Genomic DNA, 22,752 nt, shown 5'->3' on the forward strand with positions numbered 1-22,752 from the left:
TCAACATTTATTTTGCCAAGGAAAGTTTGGAGCATTATTTAGCCTCCTTCACAACAAGCTAGTGTGACATGGTTGGTGTAAATAGATTCTCTAGGTTTCCTGGTTTCATATGATACCAGTATCTTCAGTCTAGCTTTAAAACTGAGCCCACTACAACCTAAAAATCGCAAGTTGCGTTAATGCATTATTAATCGCGTTAACTGTGTCAGCCTTACTAAAACCTGTTGATGGCGCTACAACAACAGTCACGGGATCTCTAAAGTCAGGGAGCCCGCTACATGCAAAAAATCACAAGTTGTGTTAAAGAAATTAGTGGCGTTAAAACAAATTTTCGGTAACGCGTTATTATCGCGTCAACTTTGACAGCCCTAAAATAAACATTAGCCTCGTAGAAATGATCAACCCACAGAGATAAGCAAGCAGCCTCGTTTCACACTATTGCTCATCTCACCTCACATCCATCTCTCCATACTTCTGCCATGCTATCTAGCCAGATCTACAGAGTGAGTGCTGACGGGTAGAAGTGATTATTGAGTACTTTAAGGTTGAATAGACAAGATGAAAAGCTCTGAGATACACTGGAGAGCTGCAGCTGCAGAGAGGAAGTGGACCGATCGACTGACCTTCTTATGAACACACCATACCCCAATCTGTCGGCCAGAGACATCACCGCACGCCACCTGCTAGGCTGTTTTTCACGCTGCCTGGCACCAGCTAATGCAGCCCAACCCCTCTCAAATGGTTATCGAGCGTTTTTGAAAAGTACAATAGTTAAAAAAAAAATACACTGAAGATAAAAAAAAGTAATAGACCTATGTTCGGCAAAATGTAATATTTTTCACTGCAGGAAATTACACATTGTTGCATTCAGCTAAAGGAAAATAGGTTCGCCAACACATCACACCCCTATATCTCACATGTGCACACATTCTCACATGCTCTCTTCGAAACAAATACAAACAACCGCATATGGCCACAGTTTGAGGTAGTCAAGAGAGTGTCACAACACGAGAAAGGTGACAAAACGTGACCTGAGACAAGTGGCTGACGTCATCGATGTGGCACGAAGTGCAAAGCTGTTACAGCCGTAACATGTTTTCCCAGCAGGAAACGACAGATTATAAAACAAAGCACGATAAATCATCGGCATGAAAACGCAACTGCGGTGGGGTAATAAGGAAGAAAAGAAAGAAAAAAAAGGGAGGTAGGAAGACAGAGAGAGGGATTTCCAGGAGAGTTGTTACCTAGAAGACAGAGAGAAAAGGGTGTGAGAAATGTTTTCATCTCCATAAAAGGACTGTGCAGAGTCCAAAGCCCTTTGAGATAAAAAAAAAGTAGGGAAAAGGAAGAACTGGAGAAGAAGAGAAAGTGGTGGTATTAGAGGTCAACAGTCAGAACAGAGAACAACAGAGAAACCCACACAGACAGAACAAAAGGCCGCAGGACAGATGCACATTGTGAACATACATATATACAGTACACTGGCCGTGCAGCTGGATGCCCTACCTGTTTGGCTGAGCTGAGAGGTGCTCCGGCTCTTGCGCGACATGCCGACCATGGCCTGCATTTTGGCACCAATGCTGGAGCGCCTCTTCTTGTCGTCGGTGCCTACCGTGCCGACTGCCGTGTCCGACTGGCTGCCGTCCGTCTTCTCCAGGTTGCACATGTCGCCGCTGATGCTTGTGCTCTTGGTCATGTTTATCCCGCCCGACGAGCCCATCTGCCTGTTTTTCATTTTGGATGCAAAGTCACTGTCAGCCACCACCATTGACAGGGGGGGCAGGCGAGGACAGAGGAGAAAGGAGAGGAGAGGAGAGGAGACAGGAGAGAGGACAGGGCAGAGGAGAGAGAAGGCCAGCGGAGGAGAGATGATGGAAGAGGAAACAGGAGGAGAGGATAGAGGAGGAGAGATCAAAGGACAGGAGATGAGAAGGCGTGGGGTGAAAAGGAGAGAAGGACAGAGTTCAGGTACAGGAGTTCATGACTTACAGTATAGCTGAGTTTAGGGTGGATGTACTTTATATCGTACAATATTGTTCATGCAGTGAAAGAGAAGCTATTACATATACTCTAATTGGTGCACAATGATTTAAAGGGATAGTTTGGGTGTTTTGAAGTGGGGCTGTATGAGGTACATATCCATAATCATGGCGGTCGGCACGCCCCCAATTTGGAGAAGCAGGCAGGAGTACCAACACAGAACCAAAGCAATGTACTGCTGTGGACCTTTCTTTTAGGTGGCTAAAATAAGTTTTGCTGCCGGCCCCGTCCACAGCAGCACAATGCTTTGCTTCCGTATCGGTACTCGGTAGTCTATTTCTCCAAACTGGCGGCGTGCCATCCATCATCTACTGTAGGTAATACACTGACTATGGATAACTACCTAATACAACCCCTCTTCAAACCACCCAAACTATCCCTTTAAAGAGCTAAATACAGTAGTGTTTTTGTCATTTTGACCTGTGAGAGTTGCCTTGAATTTTGAATGAAATGAACGGATAGGCTACCAGCCTGTCTGTCTGCCTATCTACCTGTCCATCTGTGCACACTCATTGCACGTCACCAGAGTCTTCCACAAGCTGCTAGCTTGAAAGATGTGAGTGCTAACAACAGCCATGTTCGTTGTTTACGTTCATATAGATAATCTTGGGGTAGTGGCTTTGGAGGGAGATCTGAACGGATGGACTGTCAGTGTTGCCGACTTGGTGACTTTCTTGCTAGATTTAGGAACTTTTGGAGCTAGTGCTGCTAGCTACTTACGTGCTGGGTTTTTTGGTTGAGTCATTTTTTTGTCAATCTAGTGTACTCTTGCTAGTTTCTCAGCATTACCGACCCTACCTTTAATCTCCATCTACAATTAACTTTTGTTTTTTAAAATATTTGACTACTTTAACTGTACCATTTCAAATAATCTATTCCAAATGCCCACAGTTTAACAAGCATAAAGATGACTTAGAGTCTGTTTTATGTTAAAGTATTGGTTTATTTACATAAACGTTGAGATAATAGGAAATGTAAGTTCATGCTAGTTAACATTTAGCGCTCTCTTGCTCTCCTTCATGTACACCTGGAGATAGAAAGCAGTCGTGACCACACACACTCCGTACTTTTACGTTATAAACTGCACACAAAACAGAAAAGTTGCCTGTCATCAGCATTATTCTCCAGCTCTTCCCGTTTGAAAGGAAACAGGCCAGTATCCAAATTGGGGTCTTATTTTAGCCCTGCTAGTAATATTATCTTTAAGAGACAAATTACATTCTGTATCATAGGCTCTGCATTGTTAATGGGATGAGTTACGTGTAGCGCCCTCGGGCTACTGTTCATTAATTAAAGTGTCTGACCTCCGCCATGTAACTGTCTTATAAAGACAACTTATGGAGAGACACGCTGACTAAAACGGGAGGAGAATCGATGCAGTTCGACAATCGACTCCATCAATTACTTCAATTAGGCTTCTTCAAATTCTGCTCTTTCATATATTAGACATTAGTGTTCGGCTCCATTGTATTAGAATTAAGTAAAATGATTAGTATATAATCAAGATTACGTCTGGCATTATAATAGGATTTCAAGTGCAGGCAGTAATATTGCATTACCTCGACGATGAAGGTGAGTGATGCTTTTAATTTAAATGTTAACCCTTGCTGGAGTTTCAGCACTCTGCACGTCCAAATCTACCAGGCATTCACAGCCTGCTCCTTATGCTACCAGAGAGAGAGGCTCTTGTTCTCAAGGAGTTAGACAATAAATAATATTTGCCACTTAATCTTTCATGAGTGTATGAGAGCTCAGAAATGATTGCTCATATTGATCTTCTCCCTGCTGGCAAGAACACTATGCAGTGCCCCTCCTGTCCTAAACACTGAGTTCTGGTTGTTTATACGTCATATTTTGGTTGCCAGCTGGTGGTGAAATAAGTCAGATGTGCTCTAAAAGAATGCACACACCGTGTGCCTCAGCCTACAGTATACAGTAAAGCCTTTTTGTTTATGCCAGTGGGCTCTGCTATGGATCAGCCTGTACTTTAATACATAAATATTGAATGCTTATTGGGGGATTAGTGCCTTTGATCAGTTAATGCGGTCCAGAAGCTTTGAAGCAGACTTCAAGCGCCTCGACTCCCGACAACACCACGGGCCGACGTGGTACAGGTGACATTCTATAATATGCTCTTTCACTATCATCACAGTGAGGCTGCATTTCATCTGGTCGACACAGGGCAGGTGATAATGCTGCTTCCATTGCATGAAATCTCAGCACAGTGGCAAGGTCAGGCTATTGTTGCCCTGTGAGGTTAAAATGGATGAGCAGAGATTGTTCAGACCCTTTCAAATAGAAATTCACGTTGCAGTATACATTTAAAAAATACACAATAATTGAAAATTAGATGCAACGTATTCATCTAATGGGACAAATGTTCCTCTTGTCTAACTGGACAGACTGTACTAGTCAACATGTTCATATCTACTGAAGTACAATCCTTAGTCTGTGTCCAGGAAGCAGGCCAATAATAAAATTTCAAATGGTAATTTGTCTAATATCTCAATAGATATCTACTGGTCTAACTGGACACGTTGTTCTGATCAAACTGAGCAAAATCCCACTAGTCTAAATAGACAAATTAATTTTATAAGACGTACTGCAAAGGTCTATGTGGGTTTATTTAATTTCCCAACAGGAAATACTTCTTAAATTGGCTTAAACAGGCTAAAGAATTTGTCTAATTTCTTAATGGTTTCACTGGGAATGTTATGGTGGTCTCATAGACTGTATTTGAGAAGTGGACGTAGTCATCGTGACGTCACCCATTGGTTTGTGGACTACAGTTTGGAATCCTCGAGTTCGGCATTTTGGCCGACACCATCTTGGTTATTTGCAACCAGAAGTGACACGAGAGGGTGGAGCTAAGTACAACCGAACGCTGAATAAGACATTTTCAGGCGACCAAAATGTTACAATTAACTTTCATGAACTGAAAACACTGTGAAAGGGTTAAAGTTATAAGACGAAAACACGGACAACTCCCAGATCGGACAACGCAGTGGTAGCGACCATAGCCTACGGAAGGAGTCTGGGACACGGGCGGACACGGGTCTTGGGGTATGGGGTACAACACATGCGCAGTGTAACTGAAGCTGCGGTCGTGCATTGCGATTGGCTCAAATTTCGGCGAGTGCAGACCAGATTTTACCGCGCATGTGTTGTACCCCAAAGATATGACGCGTTCATGAAGTGTGACCCAGCCTCTTTCAATAGGCCGTGGTAGCGACCTGACAATCACAAGGTAACCCCGCCCTAAAGCATCCCCTGCTTTATGGTCTATTTGACTCTAAATGGGACCATAATTTACTAAATGAACATCATGCTGTATTGAAAAAGACTTGAAACTAGCGATTGAGACCATAAACTCATGTTTACAATGTTTACTGAGGTAATAAATCAAGTGAGAAGTAGGCTCATTTTCTCATAGACTTCTATACAATCAGACTTCATTTTGCAACCAGAGGAGTTGCCCCCTTGCTGGCAATGCAAGTTTAAGGCTCTTCCACGTTGGCTTCACTTCTCAGACCTGGAGGTAGCCGCCTGGGTGGTCTTAAATGGGCATGTTAATTATCTAAATAGATATATTTTACTGATCGAACATTGAACATGGTTATACTGATTTAACATAACTGTATACCAGCATCTATTCACGGTTCCTCTAACATTCCCTCTCATTACTGTATCTCTACCGTCTGAACAGGTCTTGGCACTCAGGCAAGTCTCACTGTGTAAATGTGCCTGCTTGGGAAAACAGGGACCGACTCTCCGGGGATTTCAGATTTTCGACATCAGCCCAGAGAACATAGTGTTCCTCATCATGCAGATTGCTCACCATGCATTCTCATCTAGGCCAAGATGTTCCCAAGGCAAAACAACACCTGGAAATATGCCTTTGTCTTGCAAAAGTGTTGACACCATGCCGTCTTTAAATGTAAGATAACAACATCTAGATATAAAGGTAAGTAATCTCTTTCACTTGGTGACCATCACAAGGCAAAAAAAATATCATTAACATTATTTAAATATAAAAATAAATATAAAAACATGATTTATATCAGTCCAAAGTGTTCTTTAAAAAGTCAGTGATATGTTTTAATTAAACTCTTAAAGAGACATTTCATTTAACCCAACTAGGAAGAAACAGATACGCTGTTCTGACGGCTGGATCATGAATGCTTTATGTAAATGTAAAGTCATGCAAGGTGCATCCTGTCCTCCCATACTTGTCCCCTCATCTTGTTCGCCTTTCACGGAGACGATCGCAGCTTCTTTATCAGGTGAGGCAGAAAAACGTGTTACCATGGCAACTGTGCCCCCGGCCAGAGCATTAGCATGTGTTCGAGCCTGTCAACACAACTCCAAAGTTGTTGGGTTTTTCTGTCAGAGACTGGAGTGATTAATTAAAGTCTGAAGCTCATACTGAAATCAGCCGTAGAGACAAAAACACCAGTCTTTACTCTCCCTCACAATGAATGAGCTGTGCAAAAAAATATATATTGGAAGAAAGAGAGGAGTAGTAGAGGTAATGCGGGATTTAAAAGTGCTGATGGAAAGCTCCTTACATCCTGGAGACCGCTGGACATCAGCTTAGAGCCACGCGTGTGCAATTGCTTCTCTGTGCAGTGGAAGCGCTCATAATATACGTCTATCGTCATGTTGGTACATCAAGCCAATGTGATCAGGCCTGTTTAATGTGTAGCAGATGTATGTTTACACCGTGACCTCAATACATAGGAGATGACTCATAAGTAAATGTAGCTAGTAGCCATGTTTCTGCCGAGTTACGCCGCTCCGTTGCTTTCAGATAAGTAGAGCAGTGAATGAAGCTTTTATCACTGGAGGCAGGTAGCGTCTTATCCGTAACACAGCAACTTCCTGTCTGATCTGCACACACAGTATTGATAATTTTCAGTATTTACAGTATCGACCTTGAGGCTCTCATAGTAAGGCTCAGTCCTCTGTCTACTGTAAGTTTGAGTTCATTGTAAAGGCTGATGTGAGTGTCGTCATTGACAGAGTTTACATAACAGCACATGGAAGATTAGACGTCTCTTTTCTTATCCGAGTGTACATAGAACATATCACACCGCTAAGCTTGTGACGCTGAAATACAACAAGCTACCTCTCGTCTCCAGTAGGGATCATATTCTGTTTTATGGAACTGAGATTTGTGGGCTTCGATACCCAGTGTCACACTTGGCAGGCTTCGAGATTGTGCATTTGTGATTACAGCAACTAACATTTGTTTCCATTATCGATTAATCTGCAGATTATTTTCTTGATCGATCAGTTTAGTCTATGAAATGGCCATCATAATTTCCCAGAGCTTTAAGTAACCTATTTTATTTAGTTTTGTTATCCGACCAACAGCCTAAAACACAAAGACATTCAGTTCACTATAGTATCATACAACAACAAAAACAGAAAATACTAATTTTTGCACGGAAAAATGACTCAAAGGATTAATACATTTTTTAAAATAGTCGCTGATTAATTTTCTGTTGATCAACTAATGAATTATTCGACTTATTGTTTCAGCTCCAATCTCCCTGATATGTCAGATAATGTTCAATTAAAGAGAATGACTGGATTCATTTATTCATCCATTTTATATTTCCTTCTTAATTCAAGCAATGACCTGGGCTGCATGAAAATCACTGAGCACCTTGGAGTTAATAATAATAATATACGGGGATATTCTATTATATTATATTATATTTTATGCAGACGTCGTGGTCCTCTGTGCCACCTGAACAGTGTAAACAGTGAATGCTATAATTTCCAGACACAATGTGATTCATATCGCACACAAACAAATCATAAAGCAGGAGCACCTAAAAATAGGTGCTCAGGCTTTATGACATGTGTCCTGAGTTCTGATTGGATGGTGTAAACCACTGTAATATCTAAACCTTTAAAAATTGAACATGACTCATAATTTACTTTTACTTTTAATTTACTCATATTAACATTTACTGCTGCTTAGCAACCACTTGTTTCACAGCTGTTCACAGACTTTATCATTTGGTAAAAGACTGGTATTCAGCTATTATTACTGTGTAAATGCCTTTGATTAAAAATAGGATTGTTGTTGAGCATTTGATTAATTTGGAGCTATTTCATATGTGTTAAAGGATTAGTTTGGATTTTTTTGAAGTGGGTTTGTATGAGGTGCTTATCCGTAGTCAGTGTATTACCTACAGTAGATGACGGTCGGCACACCCCCAGTTTGGAGAAACAGACAAGAGTACTGGTACAGAAGCAGAGCAACGTGCTGCTGTGGACGGGGCCAGCAGCAGAACGTATTTTAGCAACCTAAAAAAAAGGTCCACCTAAAAAAAATCAACATCAGTTTAAGTGTATGCTATAATTAGAACATTTTCACCACTTTACCTAGGTAGCTAAAGAGCTGTCTGACGGAAACCAGTCGGGGATGAGACTCTATTGACAAAAACAGTAATTTTACCTCACAGAACACAGGAGTTGCTGGTCTAACGTTGCCTCGATGGGTTATTTTGTGACTTTGGTGAATCCGAACTGACCCTTTAAAACACCAAAGTTACACAATACAACAAACAAACTAACCGATAGAGGCAGCGGTAGACCAGCAACTCCCATGTTCAGCGAGGTAAAATCAGTGTTTTGTCAATGGAGTCTGGTGGCTTTGAAGAGAGCATAGATAATGGCTTCAGTCCCCCGTCAGAAAGGGCTGTCAGACGGCAAGGTAAAGCGGTGTAAATGTTCTAAATATAGCGTACACTTAAACTGATATTGATTTTTTTTTTTAGATGTCTAAAATACGTTTTGCTGCTGCCCCCCGTCCACAGCAGTACATTGCTTTGCTCCCGTGCTGATACTCCTGTCTGTTTCTACAAACCGGGGGCGTGTCGACTGCCATCTACTGTAGGTAATACACTGACTATGGATAAGAACCTCATACAACACCACTTCAAAAAATCCAAACTATCCCTTTAACATCTGTTTATGAAAGCTAAATGTTGAGTGCAACACTCACATGAATATCTTCCCTAAAACCTGAAGGAGTAATAGCATCGAATGTTTTTTTGTTGTTGTTATCCTTGTATATCTCATCTCATATGTTCCAGAAAATGTGCAATGTTAAAAAGTAAGTGTGTTATAGATTTATACTGTAGCTGTCATGAAGGAATTGGGGTTGATCACACAGATAAGAGTTGTCAGCATGTTAACAGCAGGACCAATCCAGCTCACTTTCAGTCAGGGAAGAAGACATTGTTTGAAATTTGGAATATTGTAACTGAATTTAAATGTTTCTTCAGAACATATTTGCTGAGGCAGGATTTATAAATCAAATTAATTTTAGTTTCCAGTAACTGAAAGTGAATTGATTGCTGGTTGACAGTCCAGGTATGACGATTGTGGTGTTACACAGAGAGAGAGAGAAATGTTCTTGGCATGTTGAGGAGGAGCAGGAGGAATGTGGGAGGTTTGGGTTGACAAGTTGCAGGTGCAGAGCGACACTGTATGACTCAGACAGCATGTGAAAGACACAGAAAAAAACAGACATAGACAGACAAAATACTGACGCACCATCCCAACACTGAGCAGCACGGACAAACAGTAAAGCAACTCAGACTGCAGCCTCAATAGATAATACTGTCTCAGGATTCTTCTTTTATAACATTAATCTGTATCTAAAAATATATGTACCGTACCTGTATACCTGTCAGAGGATCTGCTCACATTTGTGTACATTTGGCCTCCCGTGCATTTTCTTAATCTGACTGTACACACTGGTGCAGTGTTAATCGCACCTGAGAGGGTACAGCTTTTATCTTAATGTGTTTTCTCTCCAGTCCGAGCACACACTGAGCAGTACTAACTGTGGGCCAGAAGCACTAACTCGGACCCTGCTGTGAATGTGATTTGATAGGGAAGACATCTTATTAGCGGCGTAAGCTGAGCTTTTATCCTGCTGTGGGATTCCAAATCAATTTGTTCTTGAATTTGCTCTTGACATACTTTTTACACCTGCTAGTGCGGCACTCTTCAGAAATGAAACTCTCTTGTGGCCACAATAAAAAAAGTGCCATGTTAAATATAGTCTTGACTTGATAAAACAAATGTTAAAAATTTCCATACACGCATTCAGTCATGTATGTAGGTGTGATTGATTACAATGAAACAACCATGTTTTTTCATGCGACAGGGTGAAATATAAATACTTAATTCAAATCTCTGAGCTGTTTTTCACTCTTCAGTGTGGCACACAAGGCAAAGGTAACCATAGTGAAATTAGACAGACACTTGGCAACAAGAGGATCATTGGTAAGCAGTGTTACTGTAGTGTGCCTTTAAGGTGCCAAAGATAAATGTCAAATCGATCTAAACTGTGTTTAGTTTTGAAATGTAAAGTATTCTATGTGTGGGTAGAGTTTGTTAAAGTGTCACCCCACTTTAATTTTCTCAATTTATATAATGATATCTTGCCATGCAGACATGTGGGTTTGGTTTTATTCACAGAGGCTTTGAGATATCCATCTCTGAGGTTTCTGCCTCCACCCCAAGACCACGGAGGTGAATGTAATTTTGATTAATCTCCATTGTACTGTATTTTTATTTTCATTCATTATTTGACCAAAGTTGGCAGTGAGGTCTGTGGATTAGTCTAAGAGTACAGGACATTGTTTGTATTAAAGGTTCTCAATTTGAAATTCAGAGCATAAATATAGCATTAACCAACTATTGTCTATGTAAAGATATAGAGGAGTAATGTCTACCTGAGCAGAGAATGAAGTCACTCTCCCTCTGTGTGTGTTGTAATCAGAGCTTCTCTGTGTTTTGTTTAGGTAGCTGGGCCGGCCGCATGTGCACTCGAGTCTCTGAGTGTCCCACTGGCGCCGTCGTCACGAAATCGTGACGCCCACTCTGTCAGCCTTCGCCATGTTAAGGGCCGTGTGGAGGAAATCCCTCTGCTCTGAATTCTGAATAGAGTGCTCCAGGGATAACATATTTTTGTAGGCCAACCAGGAAGTTAGCATCGCCCTGATTCCCTTGATTAAAAAGCTAATGGGATTTTTTTTCTGGATTTTAAGACTCATACCTGCACCACTCTATTGAGAATCTTTAAAGAGACATAGACATTGTGTTGTTGTGTTGTTGAGGACAAAGATCCTATTAATGTATTATAATTTGTTTCAAATTTCATGTCTTCCATCATGGGGGTTGATCTCATGCTAACACTCACTTACTTACAAGTAATATCACCTTCCTTCATCTTATCATCCCGCTTACTTTCCCTCCTAACCGTGACTCCCATCTATACATACATACATATATATATATATACATATACACTGTACATGCACACTTAGTTCTCTGTAATTTATTCTAGCGGAGGATATCATAAAATCTTGGCAAATGAATCTGAACCTCTCTGCATGGCTACATAAATAAGATGTATTTTTTTATTTGTGATGTGGGTGAAGTGCTACTTAATCTTGAATGCATGCTGTACTGCTTCCATGCCCATCGTATCTGCTACTTAGGCTGCATGGGTTACCAAACTGTGTCAGCTCACTACAATCCATATCCAGTAGGAATGCTATTCTACTTTAGTATTAGTTAGGGTTAATAGGGCCACAGTTATCAAGATTAAAGGGTGGAGGATAGTCACCACACTCTGCTTTGCACATTCGTCATATAAACGTGCAAAAGTCAGTGTTGTTAGTAGTCTACAGTTAGAGGAGTCTACAGTTAGAGGAGTCTACAGTTAGAGGCTGCCACACATGTGTTACCTGAGGTCAGTCTCTGAGATACTCCTTTGGTGCAAGTCCTCTTCTTTCTCCACCAAATCCTCCTGATGCTCCTTGTCTGTGTCTACCTCCCCCCCCAATCCCTTCCTCCGTCCCTGCGATCCCCCCTCTTTAATCTTCCTCCTCCCTACCACTCCTCCTCCTCCTCCTCCTCCCCCACCCGCCTCCTCCTCCTCTAGCACTTCCCCTAACTGCTCATCCCCCTCCCGAGACTGGCTCCTTGATCGCAACTGGCTGAAGACGGAGACAGAAGTAAGAGAGCAGCACATGCAAAGCAGAAAGAAAAACCAAACAAAGCATGAATATTGTCAACAACAAGAGAAAGAAAGACAAACGCAGAGAGACAGTGCAGCCAAGATCAAAAGCAGACTGATTCCAAATAACAGAAAACAGAAAAAATGTAGACTTACAGCAAAAGCACCATGCAAATGAATTTGTTTTTGTTGCAACACCCGAAGAGATGCAATGTGTTTTTATGTTTCAGTGTGTGTGTTGCCAGATATGGACAAACGTCTCCCCACAGCCTGAATGAGCAGAGTTCAACCATTTGGTTCCAGATGTTTTTCTAAGACGGAGCCAAACCTGAACTCATCACGGTGAGAAAATGACACGCGGTGCTAGGCGGGACATTTTCTTCTTTAAGTTCAACCAGGTGCAAACAATTTCAAAGCTGAAAACGTCTGGACTTGGCAACACATATGGAAAGACACAACTGAGGGGGATTTGTCCATTTCTGACAACAGCTTGATGAGTTTAAAGAGAGAGAGGAAGTTCGCTGTCCCCCGGTGTGGACACCAGCCTACCGGATTTTGCGGTTTCCTTGCGGCCTCTCTGATTGGACAGACATGTAGCTCGTGCTGCTGAACCGAGAGGCACTACTGGTTCTCGACACAGCGGACACGTCGCTTACATCGCTGTCCGATGACTTGGCCGACAGGTTATCGGAACCCCGTGGATCTCTGCCCGAACGCTGCAGAGAGGACAAACACAACACAATATTATGGCAAAAAAAAAAACATTTCTGGTGTTTGACTTGTGAAGTCCTTTTAGCAAACATAACAATTTCAAGTCCATGCTCTTTTCCAATGTGGTTATTCATACTGCTGTTAACATAAACTGAGACGCTAATGTCAACTTTATAAAATGAAAAAACTTTATAAAAAACTTTATAAAAAATTTTAAGCGCAAACAAAACACTGCTCGCATGCCTTTAGCTTTTTAAGGACAAGCAGTCTTGATCAAGATAAGTTCGGCTGCAGAAGTGTGCTGAAGAATGTAAATCACGTAGACTTATTAGTTTAGCACTCAGAGTACGAAAAGAAAGAGTAGGAATGATGGTGTTGCATAAGGTGTATTAGGTGTGCTTTATGAAAGGTAAGAATGTATTTCATTCAAACACACCAAAGAGACATTCAAGTAGTAGAAAAAGAAAAAAGGCTGATGGTTGAATGTTGCAGGTTTTTCACATTGCATAGTCGTAGATTCTGGGGAGGATGCAGGGGACACGTCCCCCTTAATATTAAGAACATGTGCGTCAGTATGCAGCATGCAACCTCATAAACAACGATTGCAATCTGCCACAAAACAGAAAGAAGATGAAGCAACTACAGTTGAAGGAGGAAGTACCATGACATTTCCACAGTGAATTGATGGAGAAGAGGCACAAATTTGTGCATAAAATTCACCAGAATGCAGGAAATTAAATGTTTGACGCTCAGAATGCATTGGGGAAAGACCCCCAAAACCCCCACTTAATATTTATGTGTCCCCTCAAACGTGTCCCCTTGTCACAATGTGAGATGAAGCGTCTGTACAGTCCTGTCTAAAATATCGGCATCAATCACCTTCTGATCAGCATCTATCAATGTGTGATTAAAGCTGCTGATCAGAGAGTTTTGACAGACCTGGCTCTAGCTGACACTGATTCACACTGATTACCAGAAACACAACTGAGAATGACACTGGTTGGTCTGTTGAATTATTTCGTGTTCTAAGTATGATACTTGTATGAGATACTTGTACTTTTTTTGAGTATTTCCATTTGATGCAACTTTATACTAGTACTCTTCTATGCCCCAGGACAGTTGTCCTCTGTTGGTAATCCAGCCTTAAGGCCTTTACACACCGGGGGTGTGATGAATAAACAACACAAAAATGCAAAATACTCGCTTGCGTATGTGAAGGGCTTTTATTGTGAAAGGTAAGAATGGACGGAGTGGATCTGGTCTCCGCGAGAAAGGAGCAATAAAGTTTGCTGTCTTGGTTCAGACTAAGTGTTGTTGTTTCATAAATATAGTCGTAACTCAACCTGTTCCGCACAATTTGATTTGTTGATGTCTTTATTTCGGGGCAAAAGCTCAGAAAAATCAACCTTGTTCTGATAAAAAAAATTATAAAAATTATTAGTTGCTTTTTCTCCGCATAATATTTGCCACTGTGTAAAAAAATATATTGAAAAAAAAAAATGCCCCCGGTGTGTAAAGGCCTTTACCAAAATGAATAATATATGATGTAAAGTAGTTAAATCTCCTCTCTACATGATATGCATCTGTACTAATAATCTAATAACAGAATACACAATAGGTCATTTTACTTTTGATACGTTTAGTATATTTTGCTGTGAAAACCAGGGAGAGATTTTTACTACACTACATTAACTTTACACTGAACTGGGATGACAATCTTGGGATCACCCTGGTTTTGGATGTGTGTATAATATCCTGTGTGTGTTTTTTTTGGAATATTTCCTTTAAGAGAACCTGAAGTGTTGCAGTAAGTGTTTAGTATTGTATTTTAGGAGCAAGCTCTCACAAGCCTTATTTAATAAGAGTGAGAGGCATTGTTTGTCACTTGCACTTCCATGGAGGTTCAACAGACAAGGACACCTCATGATTTAATCTGCTTTTTATAGACTCCGAGCAAACACATCGGCTGCTCCGAGCGCAATAGTTTTCATACCACAGACTTAAAAGGAAAGCTGGACAGAGAACCTCAGACTGCAACGAGACAGCGGGAGCCAGACTGAGCTCTCTAAACATGTTCAGGGCCTCTCCAGGACGGAGTAGTAAACACTTGACTCTGCACACGCTCACTGTCACATTCCTCGAATTTACAACAAAAGGCTTAAAGGATCAGTTCACCCAAATGACAAGGGGAAAACACATTTCCTTCCTTTATTCAGGTTGTATCTAGCCTTACAGACAGTAAGGCTAGATAGATTGTAACAGCCTTACAGGTTTCATGTGCCAAGATTTATCCACTTTTCTTTGAATGACTCAAAGCACCGAAGAATAACATTTGAAACGGCAGTGTGGTTTTCCAGAAACTTTGTCCCCATTACTCAGGACAATCCACAGACCTTGCTGTGAACATGAATTGTTATTGTTATTATAAGTACTTCCCATCTTCAGTTAAAATATTTCCCAACAAAAACTGTTGAAATTCTGGGAATTATCCAGTTACTAAGACATTGTTTATGGGAAGTTTTTCAAATGTATTTATTCATTAAAATGTCAAAGCAAAGCACATAACTCACTATCACTAGGAGTAAGTGGAGATTTGGGTGAACTGGCCCTTTAAAAAACAACTTAAACTAACTAACTAAGTGGTCTCTGACCTTTGAACGGAGCCGAGTGTTTACCTGTTATCGTATGTTTTGTGTGACTTTGTCTCTTGGTACATGTAGACTATGCAAACATCAGTGCACATGCGCAGCATGATGTTGATATGCGCATGTGTACACGCTTGACTGCTTGCAAAGTGTGCCATATGGCCGATGCACAGTGCAACCATGCAGACAGTATACTGTAGGTACTGTACATCTGGAGAACCGCAGCGTGCATCCAGCATAATGTGGACGTGTTTTGTTTTTTACCTTCTGGTAGTCCTGCTCCAGTCTGGAGTCGGAGCCGGCTCCCTGCTTGTACTTGTTCATCTTCAGTTTCATCTGCCTGGTCCTCTCTTCCATGTCCATACCTAAGCACAGAGACAGGGGACTGTCAGACGGGGGGGCTGTTGCGGTGAGGACAGGCCTGATGGAGGGACACACTGTTATGTGACAGACGAGCTTCTGCTGAGCTATGAGACATGAGCTATGACGAGGACAGATCTAATGGGATAAAGCTGAATGGTCGGCTGTAGTAACAAAAACACAAACAGAAAGTACTGACTGGTAAAAGTTCAGCTGCGGAACATATTATCAGCTACAGTTGTCACAAGTCCATTTAACTGTATGGAAGATTTTGACATAAATGTTCTTTTTAATTGACTGAATAATAATCAAATGGCACAATTTCTATGACTATACTTACAATGTGTTATGATCTGCTTATAGCACTGTAAAATTATAGTTATAAGAACTCATAAATATCCATAATTCTTTCTAACAATAATCATAATACATTATAAAGCATTTTATAATGACCTATAAGGTCAAGTATCGTAATACTTCATAATTGCTGGTCTTTTTTTTGCAAGGATCATAGTGTATTATAATGTATTACATTACCCATATTACATTATAATCTTTTTTATAATGCATTATAATGTGATTATAAGTTACTCTAATTTGTAATGACAACCAAAATGTAGAATTAATTTTTACTTTACTTAAAGCAAACAATGACCATTTAGAGTAACATATAATCATATTATAGTGCATTATAACAGTGATAATAATGCATTATAAAAAGCTTTCCAATGTATTACAACTATAGAAATTATAATACACTATGATCTTTACAAAAAAATAAATAAATAAAAGTCAGTGAGTGAGCAGCAATTATTAAGTATTACGATACTTAACCTTATAAGTCATTATAAAATGCTTTATAATGTGTTATGAATATATATAAATATATATAAAGCATTGTGGATATTTATGAGCGCTTATAACTATAATTGTACATTGCTATAATCAGATAATAATGCATCACAAGTATGTTTATAATGTATTATAGACATGGGCGTCATAGAAAGTGCTACCGCACAATTGATTGATTCCTGCTTTATAGAATAAAAGCGTTGGACACTAATACTACAGTGAACAAAATGTACAGCCTCCAACACTGCTTGTGAACCATGTTGGGACACATTTTTACATAAATGCCAATCCTTTGACAGAAAAATGAATTCTGCTGAATGATCCGACTAACCGGCCAAAGCATCCCACTCAGCTCAAACTGAAAGCCTTGCAAAATATCTGTTTTTCTTTTTTCTTTCTTTCTCATTTCAGTGCTTTGTAAAATCATCACATCCTCCTGTTTGCCCATCTCATCTCCTCCTAAATTCAATTTAAGCACTGAGCTTTGTTTCATATTGCTGCAAGCGCAATTTGCACTGCACAAACATCACGCCATAATCAATACGGAAGCTTAACCTTGTTCTGCTGGAGGCAATAATGCCACTGCATAACAACTGCGCATGTATTACGTAACTAAAAAGAAAAGAAAACATCAAAATTAATACCTTGCAACAAAAACTTTCTGCTGAAACGGCTACACAACGCCACCAAATTATGACTTTCCTCTGCTTGTACCTGCACCTCCATTCTCTCCACTTGCTCTCTGTCTCTACTTTTGTGTCATATGATGCCGATGATAAAGTGAAGATGAATGCACACATACAAGTGCCATGCGCACAAACGGTATGCTTATAGCTTCACATACATACACACGCACATGGACGGAGAAAAGCGACGCAAGCTGAGAGCAGATGAATGACTGCCTTCGTGAGGCAGAGCTCATTAGAACGGAGTGCATAGTTCTCTCTTGGTTAATTGTTTGAACTGCTTGTGTAACATCTCACACAGCCTACACATTTCTAACTTCTCGTTATGTCACACCATATCTGAGGGTTTTGTAACATCTGTGTACCTAAAAACTTTTTCAGATAGTGAAATTATGCTGCTTTTTTCCAAGTTTGAATGTGTGGTGACTCATTGGATTTGAAATGAAACAATGGCTATGAGGTTAAAGCTGCAGCTTTCAGCTCTTCGAGGGTCTTTACAGCCAAATCAGATGGATAGTGTAGGAATTGTATGCTTTTTTATACAGTACTCCCCCAAAATATCATAAAGTTAAAGGATCAGTTTGATATTTTGGGGAAAAAATATTAATTTTCTTGCCGAGGGTTTGATGAGAAGATTGATATGTCTGTACGGTAAATATGTATCTGGAGTCAGCAGCCGGTTAGCTTAGCTTAGCACAAAAAAAACAACAAAAAAACAGCTAGCCTGGTTCTGTCAAAGGTATAGAACTAGGTATATTCCTTTGTCAATTAAATTATACCTAAATAGGTTAGAGGGAAATATTGAAAATGTGTGTCCACAGAGAGAATAATCCAAATAAGGAGAATTCTGCTGCCATACACTGACAGGAAGTTTATTCTAGGTAGAAAACCACACAGTGTCTCATGTTAACACCTACAACAAAGAAACCACAGTGGCATGACCATGACCATGACCCCGGTAGACACAGTCTAGCCGCAGCAAAGTAAAAAAGAAATGACGAAGAAAGCCAGAAGCGTCATCGACAGAACAATTACGAGCGCAAACGTGCCGATTGAGAATGAAGGCGAGCGAAGCGGGAAAAGAGATGAGGGGACGTGGGTGGGGGAGGGCAAGCCAGGAAGACAGAGTGAGTAAAAGTAGGAGGAGGAGAAGAAGAGGAGGCTGAGTCAGAAAAGAAAGAAGGTGAAGAAAGGAAGAAGAAGAAGAAGAGGGACAGACCTGAGTTCGTCCAACCTGGTGAGTCCGTGTCTTCTGGGATCACATCACAGAATGGACAGACACAGACAGAGGAGAGGAAGATGGATGTGAGAGGATGCACGAAGGGTAAGGGGGGGGGGAGACGGAGGAGAAGAGGGAGGAAGGAGGGAGGGCGACCCCGTCACCGTGATCACAGAGTGTGCCAGGTTTGGAGGAAGAGGATGGAGGGGTCGGGAGGGACACGACACAACAACAGTACGACACGACAATGACAAAACAACAAGAACAGAACACACAAACAAAATCATAGAGTACACCAAGAACACACAAACTCCACCATGGGGCACAGTGAGAAGTCAAAATAGAGCGAGGTGGGTGCGAGGCCAGGAGAGGCTGAGGTAGAGGCTAAGAGTTTGGTTATTAGAGATTAGACAGGGAGGGTGGGGGGAAAGGAAGGTTGGGAAGGTGAGGTTCTGTGCTCTAAAGGAAAAAAGAGCTGAAACAGTAAAGAGATGTTAATGTACCCGACCGGATAGCATCTCGAGACCTCTGAGGATATAGGCGGGGAGAAGAGGAGGGGAGGGAGGGGGAGGAAAGGAAGGTAAAGGGAGAAGTGGATGTCACTTGAGTCTGCATGGGGCAACTGTGGGGAGACAGCCTGGAAAAATAACATAAAGGAAAAGAAAAAAAAAAACAACAACAACACAAACTGAAAGCACAGAGCAGCGAGCGCACAAAAGAGAGCCGACTACCTCACAAGGTTCCAGCAAGAAACGTGAAAATTGACAAAAAAATACCGACGTTACCTGAGTGCACATTCAAATAAACACACACACAAACACACACGCAGGCGTCAGCTACAGTATCTGTCTCAAAAAAAGGTTTCGCAACAAGATTGACTGCTGCTTCTGATTACATATTTCCCTCCTCTTCGTATTATTCATGTCCTTCGTTCCTTCCGCTCAGCCTGCTGAGGCCTTGGAATATTCTGAGGAGGATTTTGTTTCCCTTCTGCGCTTTCATTTCTCTCTCATGTTCCCTATGTGTGTTTTGGTCCCGTGTAAGCAACCACTTGTGGACCCGCATGACCTCAGATCGTGGGTTCAACATCGGGGTCAGTCTAGCCCCCTCCGCAGAGTCAGGCTGGCCCCCTTTGGCCGCCATTCATACTGTTACAGTTCTTCCCGTCTAATCTGCGTCCAGGAGTCTGGACCTGACGGAACTAACAGTGACGGCCGGGGAGAGGCAAAAGAAACCCACTCCCATCAGACTTCATTTCCATAACAACCTTACACAGAGTTTTTGCATTTAGCTCAATTAGTACTCTATTAGAGTGAATAATGAAGTGTCACATGAATAAAAAAGACAATGTGAGACATCTGCCTCGCCGGCTTTCATCTCTTTGTGGCAGCTATAACATCATCTCATTAGAGAGTCAAATGATAATCAAGAGATCCTTCCTTCAGCTGCATCATGTAGGTCATGAGGAGAGTGATATATTAAGACAGAGATGGGAGTGAAAAACCAGAACAAGTCAGTGTGGAAAAGTCTCCTGTGGACTGTGGGTTAATAATACAGTTCGGTATTAACATCTCCTACTTAACCCAACGGCAACTCTGAATGACAAATTATTCCAAGACTACAGAAACAACAGCAAGTTAATCATAGTGTTGCAAACAATTACAAACGGTGATTCATTGAGGTAAAATAAGAAGTAGATGGTCCCAAAAATTCTGTTTTACGCTATGGAGGTACCTACGTTTCTGCAATAGTAAATGCCAGCATGGGTCAGGGTCAGTGTTACTAAGGCTTGACAAATGCTAAAAAGGCCAAATTTGAATGGCTCGTTAAATCAAATGTTTTCTAATCTTGGCAGCCCACAAAAAACTGACTGGGTTGTCTTATTTCACAGTTTATGGGCTGGTTGGCACTCCAGATACCCAAATGTATGTGAAAAGTGAGGTTTTCATGATATGTCCCCTTTAAATGTTTTGTTATGTGAACAGTCAAAGCAGTGTTTGTGCATCATCCATATTTTAAAAAAAAATCTATTTCTGTTAATATTTTACTCAAATAAAGTAGTCTTTAGTTCCCAGAAGCAATATAAAACTAAATGTGACTCATTGTCTATATCACTGAGATGGCACATTCAACAAATATGCATTTCTTATGTCAGACTGACATACCGATCAGTTTCAACACTGAGTGGCAAATGTTGCTAATTTCATTATTAAACTACTGTTTAAACTGTGTGCTGTTATTCATTGCAGCTTATTGCTTATAGTACAAGACACAGGTATACTGTTGCATCAGATTTACAAGGTTCTTGAAATATCTACCCGTTTATATAAGAAGAGATTCAAAAATTGAGCAACTGCACCAGCTGCAAAAAGCTGAAAAAAAGTAGAACAATTCACGTCTTCCTCACCTCACATTTCAGTCCTATAGGCATTTTGCTCTGTTGTGTGTCCAGAGACGTTGTTGTTGGTGTTTATTGTGTTGGAGCACAGAAGGTGACTGTTATGGGAAAATAGTGAGCAATCAGTGGGGGTGGTGAGGGGTGTGATTAAAACTACCCCCCTCCTTACACAATCACTGCTGAGGAGCCTTGAGATAGCTTTGAGTGTTAAGAAAATATTATAATAGTGTGGTCAAGCTGGGAAATAGGGCACGACCCTCTTCAGTCAGCCTTTCCACGATACATAACGGTTGAGAAAAATATGCAGAGAGAGCAATAGAGAACCAGAGAGACAGAGGGACTGAGAGAGAGTAAGAGAACGACTGATGACCACACTGACTGAAGGTTCATTACAGCTTGAATCTCAGGCAGTGGGAGCCAGAGGCTTCACGGCCAGACCTGATCCCCTGCACACCAAGTGGACATCCACTGGGCCTTGTTAGCCCACAACACCAACCTTACATGCACTTCTTTAACGACAAATTTATCAGTTAAAAAACAACGTGGATGGTGAAGAGTCAAAGCTTCAAAACAAGTATAGAAAACATGCTTACATAACTGTTTGTGCTGTTCTTCTTCTGACTTTGTCTTATGTCACCGTTTAAAATAAGTAGAATCTAAAGCCACCACAGCCACGACCCCGTGGGCATGACATATCAGCCGGTGACATAACAGGTAATAAATATAAAGGGGGCTTAATTCAACAGGAGGTGAAGAAGACGTGTTTCCATGGAGGCACATTAAGCCACAGCAAACACAGCAACCTCAAGAAAGCGGTGCTTCATTACCTTGGCAACACGTTTCATGTGCGATACATCCACGGATGACAGCATCTCATCAAACTTAACTTCATTAAATTAAGTAGGACACTCTGCCAGACACTTTTTTTTCTTTGTTAGGGGGTTAATGAGATTTGCAGTGTTTTACAAAGTCAACCTAAATCTGTTTTCAAACGCTGAGCGATGAAGAAGAGTGAAGAGTGTCTACAGAAACATCAGCTCCATGCTGCACTGCAAAACCACACCGAGAGGGGAGAGACAGGGAGACAGAAGGACGCCATCCAGAGGCTGACCTGGGCAACCTCACGTTAATCATCATTTTAAATCATTCTGCTTCTACGGTACATTGTCCAGGTCGGACTTTGGTGAGGCTGTAATCCAGCTGATAAGTGTCCACACAAACTGGGAAGGAAAAAGTCTTCAATGACAGATCACTTTGGTAGAATGTTGTTTAGATTTTGAAGGTGCATATGCTGTATATATGAGTCCATGAAGAAGGAACAACTTACTCATCTTTTCTTCGCATTATTTCCTCGAGGGAGTTCCAGGGGATCCCCAGAAAAATGGGGAATAGTTTATTTTCCCTATTTAATTTACTATAGAAGTGAGCCCAATGTGAGAAAGAGTCATAAGAGTGACTATTCTGATAATAGGTTTCACTTACTCCACGGTTACCTCGAACTATAGAATTCTGGTCCTTATCATGTATAACAACCAAAATCTTTTCAGACTGAAGCGAAAGTGAAGCAAAATCTTATCAAGTAGGGGTCCGTGACATAATCTGTATCCATTTAGGGGTTCTTGAGTCGAAAAAAGGTTGAGAACCACGGTCTTAGAGGACATTTTTAGAAAGCTGTTCCACAATATTCTGAGTGTTAACTCTTGATTTTTCACATAGACGCTTCTCCAAACTTTATAACAGGGTTCTCTGCGCAATTTCCAGCAGTATGCAGCTAAATCAGGTGCTTC

General features: G+C 41.0%; 1 protein-coding gene across 22 annotated transcripts in view; it reads right to left on the bottom strand.

The window, feature by feature from the left end:
* rims2a (regulating synaptic membrane exocytosis 2a) overlaps positions 1-22,752 on the bottom strand; it is a 183,627-nt gene that overhangs the window by 20,587 nt on the left and 140,288 nt on the right. For 14 of the 22 annotated variants that reach the window (XM_037783863.1, XM_037783862.1, XM_037783865.1 and 11 more), the window contains 4 exons: positions 18,568-18,600; positions 15,715-15,815; positions 12,644-12,810; positions 1,507-1,751 (listed from right to left, as the gene is read on the bottom strand). The exons of 6 other annotated variants lie outside the window; for them this stretch is intronic. In XM_037783863.1, coding sequence (XP_037639791.1) covers positions 1,507-1,751; positions 12,644-12,810; positions 15,715-15,815; positions 18,568-18,600 — 546 coding nt within the window. Of the gene's footprint in view, positions 1-1,506; positions 1,752-11,822; positions 12,075-12,643; positions 12,811-15,714; positions 15,816-18,567; positions 18,601-22,752 lie in introns of all 22 variants that reach the window. 2 more of the 22 variants (XM_037783885.1, XM_037783886.1) reach the window with 2 other exon arrangements.

The sequence above is a fragment of the Sebastes umbrosus genome, chromosome 11 (assembly GCF_015220745.1).
Source record: "Sebastes umbrosus isolate fSebUmb1 chromosome 11, fSebUmb1.pri, whole genome shotgun sequence".
In the NCBI taxonomy this organism is placed as follows: domain Eukaryota; kingdom Metazoa; phylum Chordata; class Actinopteri; order Perciformes; family Sebastidae; genus Sebastes; species Sebastes umbrosus.